This window comes from Cyanistes caeruleus, chromosome 3 (genome assembly GCF_971803275.1).
Source record: "Cyanistes caeruleus chromosome 3, bCyaCae1.hap1.1, whole genome shotgun sequence".
Classification (NCBI taxonomy): Eukaryota; Metazoa; Chordata; class Aves; order Passeriformes; family Paridae; genus Cyanistes; species Cyanistes caeruleus.
The window spans coordinates 60,914,357-60,935,648 of NC_141703.1; the positions used below are offsets into that span (position 1 = coordinate 60,914,357).

Sequence of the window (21,292 nt, forward strand, 5' to 3'; positions counted from 1 at the left end):
TTACTGTTAGGACTGAAGAGGTGGTCAGAATAACTTGGACTGAGAGACTGATTGATTTTGAAAAACTCTACATATAAGAACTATCTACCTTTTTCTTGCAAATCCTGACTTCCATTTTAGCCTCTGTGCTATTTGAAATGTCTTAAGCCAGCTCTAAAAACCTGAAAAACTTCAGAATATATATTCAATTGGTGCAGTAGATGAATGCCTCGAGTATTTCTCAAGCTGTGATTGTTCTTGCATGTAAACAGCATTTCTGCAAGTGCATACAGAATGTGCTTAAGGAATTAGTTGATTACATTATGAAGAAGCTTTTGTTTTTGTAGGAAAGAATGAATGCCCATTGAAGCCCTTATTGTCTGTACGTTTGGTATTTACTTTGTTTTCAGTTTTCCTGTCACTACGCAGAAATGGAATCTGGGTTTCTTTCCCTCATTTTAAAAATTCAAATATGAACACTTCATGAGAACATTTGGAGCAGTTTTAGATGCTCCTTGGTTATTTTGTCTTCACATGACAAAGTTATGCTTCTGGGTGAAAAAATCTGATTATTCCAAATCATATATTGGAACCTTCTGTTGCATCATTTTCTTAAGATGCAAAGCCAGCCAGCTATGTTCATACATAATTCAGTGCTGTTCCATGGGTCAGACACTCTCAAGGGCTAACTCAAGTTTCTACTTAACATCTCCTGCTTCTTCAGGAGTATTTTTAATGTTTGTTTGGAGATAATTATGTGTGTAGAAGCAGATTGAAGCAGAGCTTCTGCTGTTTCCTGGAGTCATTTGTCTGGGCAGTGAGACTAGGCAGAAAATTTAGATGTGGCAGAAGCTGAGGGAGGGAAAACCCACATAGGATATTAACTTCAGTACTTTGAAACTACAAATATATTTTTCCCCTGGCCTTTAAGCAATGATCTTGTAAAATCATTAAAATTCCTAACAATAAAGAAAGAAGGTCTTGTCTGACAGAGGATTCCTGTCTGGTTAATTCAAAATCCAGATTTCCGTGCAGCCTTTCCTCTCACAGACATGGCCTATAATCAGTAAGGAACATTTGTGATATTCTGTTCTCTTTACTAGCACTGTTTCCCAGCAGTTTCTTTTCCAGGTAAGTTTTCTGGGTTGTAGCCTATGTAAAACTTCATTGCTATTGGAGGGCTGTGGTTTCAGAAACCTCAGGAGGATGTGGTAGCTTTCAGAAATGGGGTGGGTACATTTTCTGCAGGGAAAGGCAGCAGTGTCTGGCAGGCTGTGTCCTGTGATGGGTTTGACACTGCACATCCCAGCACCCCCTCTCTCCCTTCCACTCAAATCTGTGGTAATGATCTGCCCCAGGAGAGCGGAGGTGATTTTCTGGAGTGTAGGTTTCAGCAAGCAGAACTCCATTTTAGCCTGTTAAATACATTTTCTTTTACTTTCAGCAAAGATCAACGATCTGGTCTCTTCCACTTACAAGACAATAAAAACAAAGTTGCCATCAACTTTACGAAGCATGTCCTTATACTTGTCCAATAAAGATACAGAATTAATTCTGTTTAAGCCAGTCAGGGTGAGTATTGCTGCCATGTTTTCCTGCAGATGTTTCATGGTGATATCATCAGTTTAAAAATGCCAAATCCAAACAGCTGTACTGCTCTCTCTTGTTCCACACAACACACACGTAGTACAGGGTGTACTTTGCTGCTCTTTGCTGTGTAAATCTTCCACTTGGCACCAAATGAGCTACCATAAGGAAAATCAATGCTGTCCCACACCAAACCAGTCAGTTTTGGTCAATTATGCATGGGCAGGAGCGTCAGTGTCAGAGAGGATGATACAGATTCAGTGGAAAACCTGCTGTAAACCACCTGAAGAGCCAAGCTTGAGTTTTAAGCTTCCAGGTTAAGTCTTTAGGACTCATTGTTTCACTTCAGCACATCTTAGCTGAAGTTTTTATCACAGGACTAATGTGGATTCCTTGTAGCTGTTTTGGGGCTTGTTTTAGAAGAGTTCTTGAAGCTTGACTGCTTTTCCCCACCAGGTCACTTCAGTAGCTATTGTGTGTACATTGTGTTTGTTCTGCTTCATGTTTAAGTTGGGTGTTGTGTTTTTTAATACTGATTTTTCATTTCCTTTAAAAGAATAACATTCAGCAAATGTTCCAGAAACTCCATGCTCTGTTAAAGGAAGAATTTAGTAATGAAGACCTCCAGATCATAGCTTGTCCTTCAATGGAACAGGTATATATTGAAGCTCCCTATTTTATCAGTTACTCTTTCATGTGACTGGCTTTCATAAACATTGATTTTTTTTCATTTTTCGTATTTCTAGTTTTCAGAATCATTATTTATTTCTTATCCCCCTTAATCCTGGATGATTAAACTTTGGGCTTTATCTAATCTTAAGACTCTCAGCTAGGAGAGGACTTTGTTTGGTTGGGGTTTTTTAATGAATGTCTGATAGATTTTCTTAAACCAAGGTGGTGATTGATGTTGCTGGGGATTGAGTTGTACAGCATTGTAGAAGAGTCTTGCCATTTCCTGGCATTGTTGTCTTGGAAAGGTATCAAGCCAGTGAATATGCCTTTAAAAAAAACCTGTGCACTTGAAGGCAGTCTTTCTTTTGACAAATACAGAAAGCAGCAACTTGTACATTTAGGAAGCATGAGAATGAATTACTAGAGTGCATTTAAAGTGAATTGTATTGAGAAAGTGTGCAGATGTTTATGGAAGTATAACCCTATGTGGTCTTTAGTCTCAGAGATAATTTGGGTTAAGAATTCCCTGTATTGGGATTCCCTGTCAGAAACCAAGTAGGCTTTTAAAAATGTCACTTTGACCTTAGTAGTCTAGGAGATGTGGGTAGAATCTTGATTATCACAGGATGCCAGTATTTAAACAGGTAATCTAGTTTATGGATTAGAGGATGTTGCTTGCAGTGTGTGCGGCCACAGCAATGTGTGATAACTGTCCTGGAGCACTGAGTGGGAATGATGCACCATAAGGAGCTGGGCTTATCCTGAGGGAGATGGCCTCCTCTAATTGTTTATCTGATGAACCTTAGGATCACTTACTCTACAAACTGAAGTGTGTGGGAAACCGTATTGTAATCTGTGGGAAACGAGTACTATGAAGGATCCCAAATGTGTTTCAGATATTTGAAGTGAATGGTAACATTTTTTGCCAGTGTGCCTGTGTTTTGGAATTTCTTGACAACACGTGAAGTTATCTTAGGAAGTTTATCACAGTAGTTTGTGACTGCTGAAATAAGTGATCAGCATGGTCAACAGTTACATTTTAAAAAGCCTGTGAGTAGGCATTTGACTGGAAATTTTGGCTGTTGCTTTGTAACTGTCTTCTGATTAATGTGCTTCCTAGGAATCCTATTTAAATGTTAAAATATGACACATCAGTTCTGAAACTTGGCTGCTCTGTCTAACATAGGCTTTCTTTTTGTCTTTCAGGTGAACTTACTCTTGTCGATGTCCAAGTAGCCCAGCAGTGAGGCTGCTTGGAATAAGCTTCAGCCAAATGCTAGGCAGTGAAGGGAATGCAGAGACATTTGCTTGAAGTAAATGAAGGATCCCACTGTGCAGTCTGGTCTGCATCAAAACTATCCAGGCTGCTTAACCCTGTTTTAGGGAAAAAAACCAAAATGAACAGGTTTGTTGATATGGCAAAGGTCTTCTTGTTCACTGGGTTGAGCAGTGGACAGAAGAAAATGAAACAAAAACCCCTTTGCTGATCACTCATGTGAAAGCTCAGTTACTGCCTTTTCCAGATATTTTCAAAACTGAAAACCTTTTTTATTTGTTTTTTTTTAATGTAAAAACCGTTGCTGCTTTCCCTTAATGAGCTGATATATGCAGTGGGAAGCCACACTTTCAAAGAGACGCTGGAAATACAGTGCAGGGAATCAAATGAGAGCAATAGATATATGTGAGACTTGGGAGATGACCACATTGGTATGACAATTCGACTTAAGCAGGCATACTCTGAATTTTTCTTTGACTTCCCTGAAAATCCTAGTAATCCACCATGTGCTTGAAAGTAATTCAGAGGTTCTTGCTTGGGAAAACCTAATTTCCCACACGTGAAGTGTTTCTTGAAACACAGGATGGGCTGTCTTTCTTACACTCTTGTGACTGGGAGCTGTGAGGTCTGACCTGAAGTGTCATACTCTAGCCTTTCTCCGTGTGAAGAGTCTCAGATCCTTGGGATTTGCAGTGGAAAGCTGTGCAACATAACTTCTGTTGTTTCTGAGGGAACCACATGTTTTCAGCTGCTTGACAGCAGTGCTTAGCATTGAGGTTTTCAGCTACCAAATTTTAGGGCAGAGTTAGTTTTTTTGCCTTTCCCAAGATCAAGTGGTGATGTCACATAACTTAAAGTGGGAATGAGGTCTGGAATTGCACAGCCTTTGTGCCGTGGAGAAAGTGCTAATCAGGGGTTGTGGGGACCTGAAACCTGATGTGCAAGGCTGTCAAATCTGCATTGTGAAGAGAGGATAAGTACTCAGTAACTTGTAAACAGTGCAACTGTTGAGTGAACATTAATTGGACATTAGTGTGGAAAGCTGGATGCTAAATGCCTGGCTCTTAATGGAATGAGCACTTCAGGGTGTCTCAGTGTGTAAATCTTCGTTGTGCACCACTGAAAAATGAAAATGTAGTGGGTGATGTGACAGATTTTTAACTTATTTATAAAGCCTGCTCTGTATACGTTTGAATATGAAGAAATTTCCTTGCACATTGGTGGTATTTCAATTTAATAATTTTCCTGTTATAAATAACAAGGCTGGAGTATAAGATGGTGGGATTGAAAGGTACCACAAGAAGTGTTACAGCAGTAGTGCTGAGATACATAAATGGTACTCATAGGACCTTATATGACTCCTTAAAAATTAAGTAAAGGAACTAACAAGGAGAAAAACTCGCCCTCTCCCTTTACTTATGTAGAAATACAGGCTGTAAAATAATGTCCAGTGCATTGTAATATATGTATATTTGTTTTTTATAAAGTTTTTCAGAAGGACTGCATGGTCACTGTACAGAGTTATGACTGACTTAATACAGACATTGTACAGAAGAGACGTGAAGGGTAGACCATGGCAGCAGTTGCTCTTGTGCTTGGGATCTTTTTCTCTCTTAGAGTACCCAAACAGCTCTAGGACAGCTGGTGGAAGGATTAGAAGAGCAATCAGTTTATACAGCCTGTTTGCTAAATGAACATTTGTTTAAACATGTACAGTTTCAGATATTTACGTTTACAAATAGTGTAAGTACTTTCAAAAGATTAATTTAAGATGCTTTATATTATCTGACTAGAAACTTGCCGTTTTTAATTTTTTTAAATAAAAATGTTGCCTCCTATTTTGGTCCAAGAGTAAAGCTTTATTCTGTATCCTGAGGCTTGTCTGTCAAGATAACTGTAATACAGAGATAATAAACATCTTGTAAGCACAAGTTGTGCATTGCTGAGAAGTGTTCTTTTTTTAGCAGTAAGAGAATTGAGTCTGTTTGGCACAGATATATACCTGAGTGCTGAATGTACAGCTAATTGTTAAATTAATGCCTCTTAATGGTTATAATAAAAGTAAATTTGTATTTTCTTTACTGACAAGCAGTCTTGTGTGACTAAATGGTCTCTTTCCTTGCAGTTTAGTTAGGAGGAAGAAACCACAGGTTTGAACCACAGCTGTAATATAAGAACATATTTTAACTAAGTTGGCTTTTACTAAGAGAGCTTGAGAGCTGGTGGCAGAAAACAAAAATACTACTGTGTTTGATGACTGTTCTTGCTTGGTTACTCACAGACTCAACTGCCCAGAGTTTCTCACTACCCTGTGGTGCTCTTCTGGCCCTTGGTGGTGTACACATCATGCAGGAGCTTGTGGTTTGTCCCCTGTAATGTCAGCATGAGGCTTCCCTTTACCCTCTGGCTTTCACAATGTCATTTGAATGAACTATCGATGTAAAAGTTCCTTCCCTGTGGAATTTAGCTTCTATCTGAGAGGTATGGGGCAGTGATGTGTGACTAGAGCTTCCTGGTCATTTGGAGCCTCCTCTAGGGGTCTGGCCCTTTGGATTGCATCTTGTAAATGAAGTGAATGCTTGGCCAGCTTTTGGACAACAGCAAAATCTTAACACTGTGCCATGTGTTTTCCAAGCAAAACTTAATAGTCCTTTTCTCAAAATGCATATTTGATATTGACAAAGTGATGTGGGTGTGAAAAGGGGGAAAAGTCTGTGCTGCTGACGCAAATCCTGGTGACAGCAGGTAGATCCAGCTCTCTCCACAAATGCTGTTTTCTACTCTTATGCATTTTCATTCTCATTGAGCCCTAAAACCAAGACAATGTGTGGAGCAAGTCAGGTCTTCGATATAAAGACCTCAAAATAGAGCAAAAGGAAAAAGAATCAGTTGTTCCCTTTCAGTGGTGGCCAACGTGCCACTAAGCCATGGGTATTGTCATCAGCTGGAGCCTGAAAACTCAAGAGACACCTCATGGCTTCCTTCTCCTGGATTGTCCCTGGTCCCTGTGCCCAGGCTGCTCTTTGCCATCCCCTCTGCACCAGCCCAGGTGTCTGGCCGAGAGCCAAAGCGAGCTGGTCGGTCACACTTGGCACAACCAGTTCCCAAATTTCCAGTTCCTCAGCTGCAGTATGGAAGCCATGTGCTTCAAGGCACCGTGGGTTTGGTGTGTAACCCTGCTGATCCATCACATGCTGTCAGCTGAGGCAATCCTGCTTACAAGGACCTGGGGTACAGATGGGCATTGTGAGCTTGAAGAAAGTAGCTTTGTTTTTATTGCAAAGTGACTGTTACCACCCTGATAAGGGAAAAGTTGGTCTGAAATGCTGATGTAGCTGCTTCCTGTGAGCACTGATTTCTTGCGTTTCAGTTATTTCATGCAGGTAGAAGATAACGAAATGCAAGGCGTGATATCACTGAGAAAGAGATTGCCAAAAGTATTGCAGCACTGATTATTGGAGAGCAGGCTCATGAGCTGAATGTTTTTAAACTGAAGGAGGAGCTCCTCTTTGCTTTCTGGCCTCCTAAGTGGTCAGATCCTTTCTCTGTATCTTTCAGCTGCAAAGAGAGGCCGTGCAGAGTGAAGGATGTTAATGCTAGATTCTCTGAGGGGGCTGAGAGGGAGAGTATCCTGCATCTCTTGTAACCCAGCCTTTCACCATGCAATGTGCCCTTTCCCTTCATGCCCGTGGAGCACACTACCTACAGCTTCCCCTGGGAGCTGATCCTCTTCCAGCACATGTACCAGGGGAAAAGGAGGAGCAAAGAACTCACGGCTTGAGCCAGCTTGGGTGGGAGTAGGCTGCCCAGAAGTAGTGGGACAAGGAAGATGACTTCCTTACCTAACAAAGCAGATGGTCCTGAGAAGAAGTCTGGATTTTGGGGGTCAAAGAGCAGTAGCCAGAGCTTTATGGTTCTGCACACCTGGAGCCTTGGCTCGCTGCCACCCTCCTGAGCAGCCACTGCAGAGTTTGTTTCCATTAACGATGTGCCTATGACCACGTACAGAGCATTGCTGTGAGGGCTGGCAACATTTGGTCTATGCCTGCACCAGGGAAGACAGCTTGAATCCTTCCCCCTGAGGCCTCAGCCCCCAGCCAAGCGTGGACAATATGTGATTTCAGTGCTGACCAGTCGTGCTTGCCTCTAGTAAGGGACAGGGTTACGGACCAGTAGTCTGGGACAGTCACACTGGCACGGAACAGCATTTCCACCTCTAAGGGTCAGAGGTGGGAAACCTGAGTGGGTGACAACAAATAACAAAGGACTTTGGTGTTCTTCTCCCCACGTGCTTGTTTCATGTTAAGTGAAATGCTATTTAGATAAAATCAGAAGCTTTGTGCTTATATTGACATTTAATATTAATGCTTTGAAAAGAAACCATGTTTCAAAATGGATTTGTGAGTTTTGTTCTTACCCTTCAGTGACAGCATCTCAACTTCTCTTAATGCTTTCCTAGGAAGGAATTTCATTAAGAATCATATAGGCAGGAAATTTAGTTTTGAATGAAACAGCGATTTTTCTGCATGAAAATTTGTGACCAGTCCCATGCAGCAGTCCCAGGTTTATCTCCACTGGTGGTTTCCTTGCTGCTCTCCAAGGAGCTGGTAGGCAGGAGCTGGCCAAGCAGGGATATCACAGCAAGTGCTCACCAGGAGCTGGGACCCCGCATTGAAACGGACAGGATTGTTGTGCCTGAGGAAAAGTAAGTCACTTTGATCCTGAATCTGGGATTTAATGGTGATGTGGCCTTTCTGTTCCATGGTGAGGGGCTGGAAAGGAGAACTGTGAGAGTGCTGGCTGAAGTCAGGCCAGATCAGTGCTTCTGTTGGCCCTTTCCTGCCCTAAGTAGATCCCAGTACATGGGTCCCGGGTGGCTCTGGGGAGAAATACTCAGCTGAGTGAATTTAGTCCAAACAACTTCTGGGTCCCAGGTCCCACATTTTGTCTGCAATTGGACCAAACTTCCAGTTTTCCATTCAAGAGTTGCTTCTGGGACTTGATGCATCAAGTCAGAGGCTGGTTTTTGGTAGGTTTTTGTCCTTTGATAAATGCATGCTACAGAAATGGGATGGCCTCTTGGAGTACCATGAGCCCATACTCCACCCACAGGGCAGAAAAACCCTGTGGGTGGAGTATGGGCTGTGTGTGTAAATCCCTGTCATGTGGAAAGCGGAGATTAACTCAAACCCTTCGTATTTGATTGGTCTGCCAACACCCTGAGAAAGCTAGGACCTCTGTGATGGGGACATGTGCCAGTCCGAGGAGAGTGATTTCACCAGTGTTGCTGATTCAACAGCAGGACATCTTCCTTTATCTCCCTTGGTTTTCAGCTGCTGTGGGGCTTATCAGCTGGAAACCAGCACTGAGTTCCCTTCTCTGCAAGGGTTTCAACACAGCCTGGCCATGGTACCTCCACTCCACCCTCCCTTAGTCCCCCTTAGATGGTGCTGTGTTGTGTGTGGAAGGTTGGGTATGCTCACCATGTTCCATCCAGGGAGTAGCAGCTGTGCTTTCCTCAGCAACTTCCACACTGTTATCTTTTTTACCCTGGTTATTTTTCTACAGTCTGTCTCTCCCTATTGCACATCTACAGCTGAAAGTCCCTGAAAAGAGGTCTTCCACAGATGTGTGTATGGTTGTGTGTGTGGCTGGGTGTGGGAAATGGCCCTCTGCAGTCACCAAACTACAGAGGAGAGGGAAAGGCAGCATTAGAGGGAAAGCAGCCCAAATTTACACATACAGGTACAAACTGGTGCTCCCCATCTCATGACAGCCTGGGTAGATGGCTCCGGGTGCTGGAGCATCCCCCAGCTGTGGCACACAGGGAACTTTTATCACTCACAGCATGTGTTGCATTGAGTTTTTCCTGCCCAGGCTTGAAGAAGTGGATTCCCACCAGGCTGCAAAAGTGGCTTGGTCTCCCTCGGTGTTTCCTTGTGCTGCAGCTCAGAAGAATCAACAGGAAGGAAAAACTCTAACTTTGCATCTGTGATGCGTTACAGCACCGGTGGGCAAGGCTGAGCCTGTCTGTCAGCAGGACAAGCTGGCTGTTTTCTCTTTTCCTCCTATCCCAAATCTCACATTCTATTCACAAGTATCTATCAGAGTGGCCACTTAGCCCTGCCCTTAATTTGCAGGTGCTGGGTGAGGCTGTGTGTGTTGCAGCAGCCAGCCCCAGCTGGGAGGTGAGCCAGCAGCCGGAACGTGGCTGGCACCGATGGGCAGCGTGCGGTCCTGCGAGGTCGGGAGAGACTCGTGGCAAGTCAGCGGTGCTCTAGTGCTGCCCAGGATCTCCTCGGTGTCAGGCTGTAAAACCTGGCTGCTGAGTGATGGATGGAACACCAACATGTCTGCAGGCAAACGGCAGGACTGCAGCAGTCTGATGGAAGCATTATTGCAAAAGCTATTTAAAATGATTTGTTATAGCTGGTTAGACATTTAAGATGTCCATTAATTAGCCTCAGCACAGGGAGGACTTGTAAAATTGAGATGGGATTTAGTGATTCCCCCACATACGAGCTTTCTGAAGGGAAACTTTGGAGACTGGGAATGGGATGTCAAAAACTATTATTTGATGGCTCAGATGCTTGCAGCTTTTACTAAAGTCATCACTCACCTCATATAACAACGTAGACTGCAAGAAATTGGTCACCTAAGTCATTCTTTAGCGAGGAGCACTCACTGGAGATGAGAAACAATCCAGCAGCAACCTAAAGGTAACCAACTCTTGCAGCTTCCCCTCACAGGTGCTGGTAACAAGGCCACATTTTTCCATTCTGGTCACCTGGGGCTCCACGTGGAAATGTGTTGGGGATGCTTGCCTGGACAGAGGGGATGGGAATGTGATGCCCCAGGCCTTCTTCCCCCCTCCACTGGCACCAACCTCAGAGTTCTGCCAGACCATCACACTCTGTGCTTTCTGCCTCACCTTGGGTATTTTTGTTTGTTTGCTTACTGTTTATTAAACCCTTTCAAATAACTGAGGGAAACTCATCCTTCACTTCTGTGTTTTCACATCTCATATACAAAGATAACTCTTTTTATTCTATGTTATTAGCTGCTCTCTGATGATATAACTTGCTGAGGGCCCTCTTTTCATCAGACACAAAAGTAATTTATCCTGCAAGGTACTGACAAGGAACATAGAAACATTTATTCACTAAGGGCTTAGCTCCCAGCATTACAAGGGAGCAGGGTTTAATACTTTCTAATAGAAATAAGCAGCATTAGCACCTGCTTCTCTGGGAAGAATGGGGAGCAGCTAGGAGAGGGGGAAGCAGAGAGATCATTGTTAATGCAGCAGCCAATTCTCACTTGCAGAAAGGGACTGTGCTCGGGCTGTGTCTGTGGCAGGGACTTGAGGCACTGGTCCTCAGCAGCTCCCAGGGGGAGGCATTTTGCATGCTTGAAGTGGGTGACTCCAGCCATAGCTCTGGCCCCGATTTCATAACCTGAAGGTGCAGCCTTTGGCTCTGCAGAGGTAAGAATTCCTTCCTGCTTATAAGGCATAGAGGGGAACAAAAAAGCAACAAACTGAGGATTTTGTTCCTGCTTTCATTTTTTCAGGCTTTTTATGAGGCTAAAAAGACAGTCCCAGACAGGCAGATTTGCTACCCCTATATTTCAGTGTGGGAGAGCAGTATAATATGCTTCTATGTCCAGAATAAAAAAGCCAACAAAATCATTGATTGTGTGATAAATCACAGGTAATTTTCTTGCATGCTGACAGAAACTGCAGTGCTGTCTGGCTGGGGAAGGGAGAGGAGAATCAGGCAGGGAGGAGAGGAGCCATGCTGCAGGGGCCTGAGCTGTCAGGCAGATCCCTTCCAGCCCCTGGCTCACTGGGCAGAGCTCCAGTCCTTGCTTGCCCTTCCAGGGTCACAGAAGCTGGGACAACAGGGCCTGGGGAGCTGCTTCTCTTGGAAGCTGGGTTGGAGGGGATGTCCTAGGATACCCATCCCTTGCTGGACTCAGTGGTGGTGTCCTTGCTTAGGAATTCAAGGTAGCCTGAGCCCTGGAAAGCTTTTGCCTGTGTTAAATTGTTGGCCTGGAACCAGGAGCACTTCTCCTTGTGATTCCTAGCTGAGGAGCCTGGGTAGTTTGAATGGAGCAACCTGGTTTGGAGGGCAGGAGAGGTGAATGGTGTGGAAGTGTGGAGAGTCTGTTTCCCTGCCACTGCCTTGGGATGGTCACTGTCCCTTTTTACCAGGGAGAAACTTGTGCTACAGCCATGCTCACACAGTTTGGGTAGATTCACATTTTCCTGGTGCCTGTTCCTTCTGATCAACCACGGTAGATCTAGACTGTGTTCATAAAGGCATATATATATATATATATATATATATATATATGTAAAATGTCAGGAAATGTAGGTTATATTTAATTATCTGTGCTCCTACATAAACACAGTTGGCATGTTTACACTTCCTTAAGAGCTCAATGGAAAGTTGTAGCTGTTTTTCATATGAAAATGTGGACAACTTGGGAATTTGGCCTTCTTTTAACATCCTGTGAAGCAGTGAGAAAGTGGGAAGAAAAAAGCTTTATGCCTTTTTAAAAGGCTTAAAACTTTAAAATATTTTTTTTTAAAAAAAGCTCCTGACTCTTCTTTAAAAATAAAACCCTGAGAAACTACATTGGAAGTCAAGACACACTCAGTTTTTAAGACAACATTAATATGAAGAATCTTCAAGGGAAATTAGAAAATTTGCATTTTGGAAAGTAAAATAGCCTGCACTTGCAAAGCATTTGCAATGGAAACATTCATGGTCAGCTCTTCTCCTTCCTGACTGGGGATTTCCCAAGCAGAGAATGGATTGTGAGCAGCCCTAGGGAGAAGTACCTGGGGGTGCTGGCTGACAAGAAGCTCAACATAGCCCAGCAATGTGCCCTTGCTTCCCAGATAGCCAAACCTGTCCTGGGCTGCATCCAAAGCAGTGGGGGCAGCAGGATGAGGGAGGGGATTCTGTCCCTCTGCTCTGCTCTGCTGAGACCCCACCTGCAGGGCTGCATCAGCTCTGGGGGCCTCAGAGCAGGGAAGACATGGACCTGTTCCAGAGAAGGGCCACAGAGGTGGTCAGAAGGCTGGAGAACCTCTTCTATGAGACAGGCTGGGAGAGCCTGTCTCCAGCCTGACATTCAGCCTGGGGAAGAGAAGGCTCCAGGGACACCTTATAGAACATTCCAGCACCTAAAGGGGGCTCAGGAGATCTGGAAAGGAACTTTTGACAAAGGCATGTAGTGATACAACAAGGGGGAATGGCTTGAAACTGTCAGAGAGTGAATTTAGATTAGGTGTTAGGAAGCAATTCTTTATTGTGAGGGGGATGAAGTACTTGGAACAGATTTTCCAGAGAAGCTGTGGATGCCCCATTGCTTGAAGTGTTGAAGGCCAAGCTGGGATGGGGCCTGGAGCCACCTGGTCTAGTGGAAGGTGTCCCTGCCAACAGTGAAGAGATTGGAACACATGATTGGAATTTCATGATTGGAATGACATGATTAATGTCCCTTCCAACTCAAACCATGCTGCCCTTCTGTGATTGTATGATAATGGCTCAACAGCAGTGAGGGCCTTTTTCCTCTCTGTAGTATTTATGGTACTGGTATAGTACTGGCCATTCTGGTGCCTTCTACTGTGATCAGTCCTGTCACCTAAACACAGCCTGTCTTTCCCCAGGACTCTTTCCAGATGGGTTTTCTTTATCTGTCAGCCAGCTGTGGTCCAGAGCTGGGTGAGCTGGCTGGCAGCACAAACCCTGGTGCCACCAGGACCAATGGATGACACCTGCACATTTTGCATCTTCCTCTGGCTTTATTTGCAGACATGGTGGGTCTGTGCTGGCTGAGTTGCACAGGCTGCTGCCACCTCTGCTCATACAAAACCTGTGCTCTGTGTATGATCCACAGCTGCCTTTCTGGTGGTGAGAAGAGCTTCATTTATATTCATTCTTCCCCAAATCCTCCCATTGAGAGAGACAGGCAAAGACCCTCCAGTTCTGACCTGAATGAAGAGCAAAGTTTGTAACAGGAGCCAGAGGGGCTGATTTTGTACCTGTTTATGCCTGTTGTCAGTACAGACAGTACAGGGCTGTGCAGATGTGTGAGCCGTGCTGGGCTGGCACTGGGCACACCACACAGTTCCCAACCCAAACCTTACCCTTACAGAGGTGAAGGTGCTGCTGGAATCCTCAGCCACTCTGGAGGAGCTCTGGTGACGTGCTGATCCTCAGCTTCAGTCCCTGGAGTGGGCAGGGGCATGGCCAGAGCAGAAAGGCTGGGATGGAAAGCAGGACTTGTGCCTCGGTAGCTGAGCACCTTCCCCACTCAGATGAGCAGGGGGTTGGCGGCTGCAATATTGGTGAGTCTGCCACTGGCTTTCTTTTAGATTTCTGTTTTGCCCCCTGAATCTGTGAAACCATTCTGTCTTTTTTTTTTGATGTGCACAGACATCTTTTTGCTAGGAGACTAAAGTGTTCCCACAGCACGAGAAACCCTTTGTGCTTGAGTCACTGATGCCTGCTCTTTTCTTTTGTTAGCAAAAGGGTTCTGGTGCTCTGATGGTCAAGCTTAATTCTCTTAAAAGGGGAGAGCCTCTGCCCTTTGAAGCAATTTTTGCTCTATCATCATAGAAGAGGCACTTTCTTCTTCCCTTTGCAGGTGCGGGAACATCAAATCACTTCCATAGAGCATTTTTCTGAAAGCCATGTGCCTTTTCTGAAAGGCATCTCACCAAAGAGATGGAAAATCCTGCACTGCCTGGCTCAAGAGGCTACAACATGCATTTACTAGGACCAGAGATCAGAAGGAAACAAATTCTGTGTGACCCTGTGGCTCTGAGTAGTGCCACTGGACAAGGGTGAGGAACTCTGTCCTGTTTTTTCCCTCTAGGTGAATTAACTTCATGCTCCCCTGCAGTGCTGGAGAGATGCTCAGTCTGTCTCCTTTTGCCTACAAATGGAAGAGGCAACTGTCCAGCCTCTTCCCCCAAACAAGGACGCCCCCAGAAGATAGAAAGGTCCCTGTTGCTGCTATCCAACTCTGATCCCCTGCCAGGCACTGCTGCAAGGTGCTGCTTCCCAGGGAAAACACACCACTGGGAAAGCGCCCCTCACTGATCGTTTCTGGTTTTATCTCACCAAACAACTAGGGCTGGGTCTCACCTTGCCTGGGCAGAGGGCAGTGACTGCTCCATCATCCCATGGAGAGAGGCTCCTTGTCTGTCTCTGGCCTTGGGCTCCCTTGGGCAAGCTTAACAGGCTCCCAGAGTGAGCTTTTTGTGAGGAAGAGCTCCCAGTTAGCTCCTGTTTGTTCAACACAACTTTGGGTGCAGGGGTTTTCCCAGAGAAAGGCTTTGCCATCCATTGCTTCCCCCCTGCGCCCTTTCCTGGGGCCCCAGGGCTTCTGCTCACCTCCTTTGCTTGGGCCCATCTTAGGCTGGTTTGGTACAGGGCAAACACATCCCAGCAAGTGCCATCACCCCCCATCCTACCTGAGCAAGGGGAGAGGTAGAAGTGCTGCTTAGGCACAATGCCATTTACCCCCAGCTGCTCTCCAGTGACACCCCAAGAGCTCAGGAAGTGGCATTTCTCCCCTCTCCCTGGGAGCTGGCACTTCAAATCTGAGAGGGGAAGCTGTTAAATTAGCCAAAACATTGTCCCATGTTTTCAAAATATTCAGAAATAATCCCTGTAGCAAGCAGGGAGAGGAGAAGTTTGCTGATGATTTTAAGGGTGTTTGAGGCAAAGGGCTGATTGTGAATAGTTTCAGAAAGATCCTTTTGGTTCGGAATGAAAGGATAATAAAATCACAGATAAAATCTGATGAAGATAAATGTAAAGTGATATGCATGGGAAAAGACAATCTTACCTTTACTTCCAAAATAATGTGCTCCAAGATGGCTACTTCCACTTGGGAACAAAATCCTCAGGTTATAATAGATAACTCTATGCAAATGTCAGCTCAAGACCCAGTAGCAATCAAAAAAAGCAAACAGAAAACTAGGAATTATTAGGAAAGGAGGAGAGAGCAAAACAGGGGAAATCACTATGCTGCTGTATAACTCCATGGACTCCCTCCCTTTGAATGCCATTGTGCAGTCCTGTTTCACTGATCTCAAATGTGATACAGAAGAAATAGAAAAGTTACAGAGGAAGGAAATTGAAGATGATCAAAAGCACAAAAGGGCCTCCATTCAGGGAATGACTGAATAGATTAAGACTATTTATCTTGGAGGAAAAAAATGACTGAAGAAGAAATATGACCAAGTTTTGTGAAAGGGAGAGCGATGTGACTGGGGAACAGCTGTTCATATTATTCAGTGCTCTTCAAAGGAAGAGAGTGAACATCAAAGAAAACTATCAAGTGACAAGTTCAAAATAAACAAAGAAGATTTTTAGCTGTGGCACTCCTTGCCATGGGGTACAGTGGATGTTTAAAGTTTGTGTTGGTTCAATAGGGTGTAAGCCGATCGATAGAAGAGGAATGCATCAAGAGCTATTAAATGCAGAGATGGCATCTACAGTTCAGAAAGTTCCTGAGTCACAAACCACTGGGGAAATGGAAAGTATTCTGGGAAGTAAAAAGAAATTTTTGCTCTATTTTTATATTATTTCCTGAGCATCTGCTGGGTCTCACTCAGGGCAGAATGCTGGGCCAGGTGTATTTTGGGGGCTGGCTATTTTCAGTCATCCCTCTGTCGTGCATTTCACACCAGGGCATGTATCTCACTGAGGGGAAGGGCTGAAATGAAGCCTGGGGTGTCTGGTGCTCTTGCCGGTCACCATTCCCATATGAGGCACAATTTTCACTTTAAAAAGTCTTTCCACCAAGACCCACAGGCAGGTGCATCCTGTTTTTCTTTAGCTCCCAAAGAAGAACTTTCACTTTTCAAAGAAAGTCTTCAGCTGCACAGACAAGCTTCTCAGCTGGAGGGCAAGATGTTCTGGAATGCAGCAGGTAACCAAGGGCTGCAGCCTTGTTCTCCATGCAGACCTCTCATGTGCATCCCACTTTTTCTGGCCCAGGTCACCCTGGGTTTATTGTTCCAAGGCACTGTTGAAAGAGAATGCCTGGGTATGAGCAACAAGTGATGGAGGAGAAAAAAAAGCAGTGGTTCTAATGGTCAATCCAAATCTGAGTGATTTGCTAAATTTTCCCCAGTAAATTAAAAAAAAACACTTGAATGCTGCACTGACACAATATGCAAGTGACCCTTCTGGTTGAAATCTCACTGCCTTAGTGACAGAGACATTTGTGTTCCTGTGCACTTTTCCAAGGTTGCCTTAAAAGCCATGCCTTGGCAGTTTACAAGCTGGTGGATATAAACCAGCAAACTCACTCTGCACCTCCTTCCCAGCTAGAAATGAGAATGAGGGATAGTGGCTATTTCAAGATAATCACACCCAGGGAGAAATTCCTGAGCTCAAGTATCTCTGTTCCCCAGATCAGGGTAATCTCATTGCACTTGGCTAGCCACTGGCAAAGTTTATCAAGCCAGGCTGGCTTGACACTCACAGATTTTAGGAGCCTGCCCTGTTTCTGGAGGCTGCTGCATCTCCCAAGCAGCCTTGTGTTGACATGCTCAGTAATGTGAAGGTGAGGCTTATTTTCTGAAAACCTACCATTTTCACCTATAAAGCCTAAATGAAAGTAAATGAAAGTCCAAATTCCATTTTTATTGACACCTGTGCTATTTTGCAGCAGCTCCGAAAGGAGTAATGATGATATACATTGGAACAGGAGGACAATCAGACATCTGTCCTGTTGATTGATCTTCAGCAGAGGGAACACAAAAAGGTCCATTACACACACTGAAGCAACTACTCTGAAAATGACTGTTACGGGAAAAAAATCCCCACCCACATTTCTTGCTCCCAGATTTCTGCTAGGAAGGAGACCCTGCTCTGTTTGGCTCTGGATGGAAAACAAAAGTCTTGGATTTCAGCGTGAGCTACAAATGGGCAAGGGTAGGAAACCCCAGATTTTGACTGTAACCTGGAGAAACCAGGCAGTTTCCTCTTCCTCCTCCCCTTTCTTCTTATCTCTGGTTGTTTATATCCTCTCTGCTAATTCTCCTCTTCAGATCTCCCCATGGATCGCTGTTGGGGTCCTGCCACCCCAGATAACCCCTGGCACCAGAGCCAAGCCAATGATCTGGGGCAAATCCCGTCCCAGATCCCATCACAGAGGCTGGCACTGTCCTGCCTGTGCTGCAGGGAGTTTTTAGCCCCAGAAAAGCCAAGCCCTGGCGTCCCACAGTCACACACCTCATGCATGGGCTGCCGGTGTGGCATCTGTGACTTCTGTGGCTCCTGTGACAGCCTTATTTTAATATATTTGTGCTAAATAAAACACATTTCCTGTGAAGGAAGGTGGGTATGTCTGTGTAGAGGGAACTTGGCATCTCTGAACACTGAGCAACCGTTTTCTCAAAGCTGTAGTATTCAACCCAGTAATCAACCCTATTAGCACTAAAAGGAGCTGTCTAAATGCCAAGCCAGGTTCAATAAATAAGCACTAACACATTTAGAAACGGCTTAGAAAGGAGAATTAAAAGTTTTGCTGCTAATTATGTTTCTTATTTTAGATTTTCTGCCAGTTCTAGCTCTTCCATTCAAATGAGACAATCGTTTGCTGCCAAGATGAGGGAAATGAGATGACCTGAAAGCGGGCAAAACTGTTCATCCATAATAGAAAGCTAACAGGGGCTTCAGCTCCTCTTGCAAGCCTCTGGAAACACCATGAGGATGGCACCAGCAGACCTGTAAGTAAAGGTGCCTCCCAGCCTTCTGTTGCAGTGAGTCCCAGGTCCACTGATAGCCCAGCAGTGATCCCAGCAGAGCCAGGGAACCCCAGGAGGCAAAGGAGGGGAGGAAGGTGTGCGGCCCAGGAGGCAGGCAGGCAGCAGCAGGGAGCACGGCTTGCTGGAGGCACATTTTGTAAACAGCTCCAAAATCTGTGTCGGGTTTGACAACCAGCCCTGCTCCTCCAGACCCAGCTGCCTTCCACTGCCTGAGTGGGAGCGGGCTGCTGCTTTGATGTGGTAATGACATCTAACTGATACTGATGGCAAAGGCTAATCCACTCTGCCCTGTAATGTTCCCAGTCAATCACGCAATATTCTGTTATTGGAAAAACTCATTTTTGCCCCTCTGATGGTAATCAGTGTATGCCCTGAAGCACGAGCCTTGATAGCCTGTGTAATTTGCAACCTAGCTAACTGTAGCTGTGGATGTTAATCCTATTTATTCAAATGCCTGGCAAGCAAAAGTGGGGCTGCTGGGACAAGCTGCAGGGCAGGGCAAGGCATAGAGCCAGACTTCCAGGAATTCTACCTCAGTGGATTTCAAGCTCTTGCACCCCAGTGGTGGGAGACTGAGAGGTTTGGGGTGGGCAAAAAAAGTGGCACAGGCAGTGACTCTGCAGCTGACACTCCTGCTGCCTGGTTTATTCTGGAATATGCTGGAGCAGACTTCACCACAGTGCACATCCTCTGCTTTGGACAGCCACTCTGCCTGACAAATGCCATCCAGAGGGACCTTGACAGGCTTGAGAGGTGGGTCCATGTGAAACTCACCAAGTTCAGCAAGGCCAGTGCAAGGTCCCACACATGGGACAAGGCAGCCCTAAGGACAAACACAGGCTGGGCAGAGAGTGGACTGAGAGAGGCCCTGAGGAGAAGGACTTGGGGTGTTGGTTGAGAGAAGCTCAACACAACCCAGCAACGTGTACTCACAGCTCAGAGAGGCAAACACGTCCTGTGTGAGCTGAACCAGGGCCCAAGGTCAACACCCAAAGTGAAGCTTAACCTGAATTAGAAGCCTAATATTGTCAACAGCAAGGAGCAGACAACTCCAGCAAGCAAGTCAGAATGGGAGGCAGTCAGCCTGGGGAGAAAGAGATGCAGACATAGCTCTCTAGCTGCCCACCCTAAAAGGGCAGCAAAAGACATTTCCTCACCTTACCAGGGTGCAATGAGACCTAGACATGTTAAATGGCATATTCTGGGGGGACCAAGCCCTGAAGTAGTGCTCAGCTTCTCTACCTGGCTGCTCAGTACTGAAAACATTCTCCAAGCTGCCTGGTGTGGGACTAAACTGGGAGTTGAGGTTATGTGTTTAGACATAGAGGCACCAATTCCCTCCCATCACAGGTGGGTGCTCAGGACAGACTTGAACTGGTGATGGGTACCTGTGCCTGCCATCACTCACTCCACCTATTTCACCAAGGGCAGGGAGAAAGGGAGGTCACTCTTTTCCAACTGCAGGAGAGCCCCAGTTCCCAGGAATTCATGGCTTCAGGTGAAAACTCACCAAAGAAGGCTCCCAGGCCTCTGAGAAAGGTGTAATGCCACTGAGCCTGGGCCTTGCAGGAGCTGTTACCTGCCAATGACAATGGTACATTGTCATTGTACAAACATTGTACATACATCAGTGCAGTGGGACCCAGTGACACAGGGACCCAGCCATCCAGCAGCATTTCCAGACATGGACTTCCCTGAGCTTGTTCCTTTCACAAAAGCCCTGCAACACCCAGCACCTGCACCCCGATGTGTTACTGCTGGCACCAGCCCTTGTCCTTCAGGATCAAAGAAAAAGCAGCACTTCCCTGGTCTTATTTCAGGTTTAGCTAACATCAACTGAAACCCAAAACCTCCCCAAATCCAAACCAAGGAAAGCTGAGCTTCATGACAGTTTCATTAGGAATGATACCTCTGGGAAACACAGAGTTTGCTGTGCCTTGTTTTCCTGCTGTTCTTCTCTAGGAACGTCTCCTCCATGGGCAAGAAACACCAGGCACACTAAGAGCACACACTTGTGGGTGCATGCAGCACTTACTACACCGGCACATCCTCTCTGTTCTATGACATCCATCTGGTTTGGTTTTTGGAGCAAGGCTGTGACAGCTTGGCCCTGTCACACATTCTATAGCTGCAGGGACCCCGAGGGTGGCCAAGAGACCCCACTTGTGGTTCCAGCTGCAGGTCTGAGGTCAGCAGCAAGGATAGGCTGGCAGAGGATGGAAATATATTTAATTGTATCAATCATCATTAACATAAGATGGAAAAGAACAGAGACTTGTTTATGCTCATTTGTTTTCTCTCAGACCTGAGAAAGACTTGGTACAGACAAGAACACATTTTCCTACCCAACCACACGCTACAATTGGTCTAATAAAAATGTACTTCATTTGCCTACAAAAATCACCCTTCTGGGCACATTATAGCCATAAAAGATGTTGTTTTCTATTCCTGGCTTCTTTTGAAAGGCCAAGTCTTGCTGCTGTATTATTGAATTCAGCAGACACAAGGTACAGCCCAGTGAGCACTGCTGTAGGAGTCTTCACATTATAGTTCTCTAGGCTTGATCCTTCACGCACATAAATGGATTTTACACTCATGGTGCTCCTGGGATACCCAGGCAGCTGCTTCAGGTTTTTACCAGTTTAAGTAAGATTATTATCGGGCCCAGGAGCTTATGTGCCCTGCAACAGCCTACGTATTGTGGGCACTTTTACCTCGGTGAACTCGTATCTGTGACAAAGAGTAGGAGTGGGATACACAACCGGTGTGATGCATGCAAAACTGATGGCTAACTGTGGGCGTGGATAATCCAATCTAGATGAAAACAGGCAAAATTGGTCCAGGATCTGGTTGTGATGCACATGCCAGCAAGTAAGTTCCAGTCCTTTTGTCATTCCTGAGACCATGGCAAGAGGATGGTTTGGTCAAAATGATGTATTAAAACCAGAACCTTATATGCCCTCCCTCGGTATTTT

At 45.3% G+C, this 21,292-nt stretch overlaps 1 protein-coding gene and 1 long non-coding RNA gene across 2 annotated transcripts in view; both read left to right on the forward strand.

The window, feature by feature from the left end:
- Positions 1-5,602, forward strand: part of COG3 (component of oligomeric golgi complex 3) — a 31,451-nt gene extending 25,849 nt beyond the window's left edge. The window contains exons 21-23 of the mRNA XM_086881251.1: positions 1,424-1,551; positions 2,123-2,221; positions 3,445-5,602. Of these exons, the coding sequence (XP_086737377.1) occupies positions 1,424-1,551; positions 2,123-2,221; positions 3,445-3,474 (257 nt within the window). The 3' untranslated portion in view covers positions 3,475-5,602. The remainder of the gene's footprint in view (positions 1-1,423; positions 1,552-2,122; positions 2,222-3,444) is intronic.
- A 4,056-nt stretch (positions 5,603-9,658) lies between these two features.
- Positions 9,659-16,320, forward strand: LOC147654179 (uncharacterized). The gene is made up of 3 exons (XR_015284595.1): positions 9,659-10,233; positions 13,682-13,874; positions 14,174-16,320. It is a non-coding gene; the product is annotated as an uncharacterized LOC147654179 (long non-coding RNA).
- Positions 16,321-21,292: the final 4,972 nt, after the last annotated feature.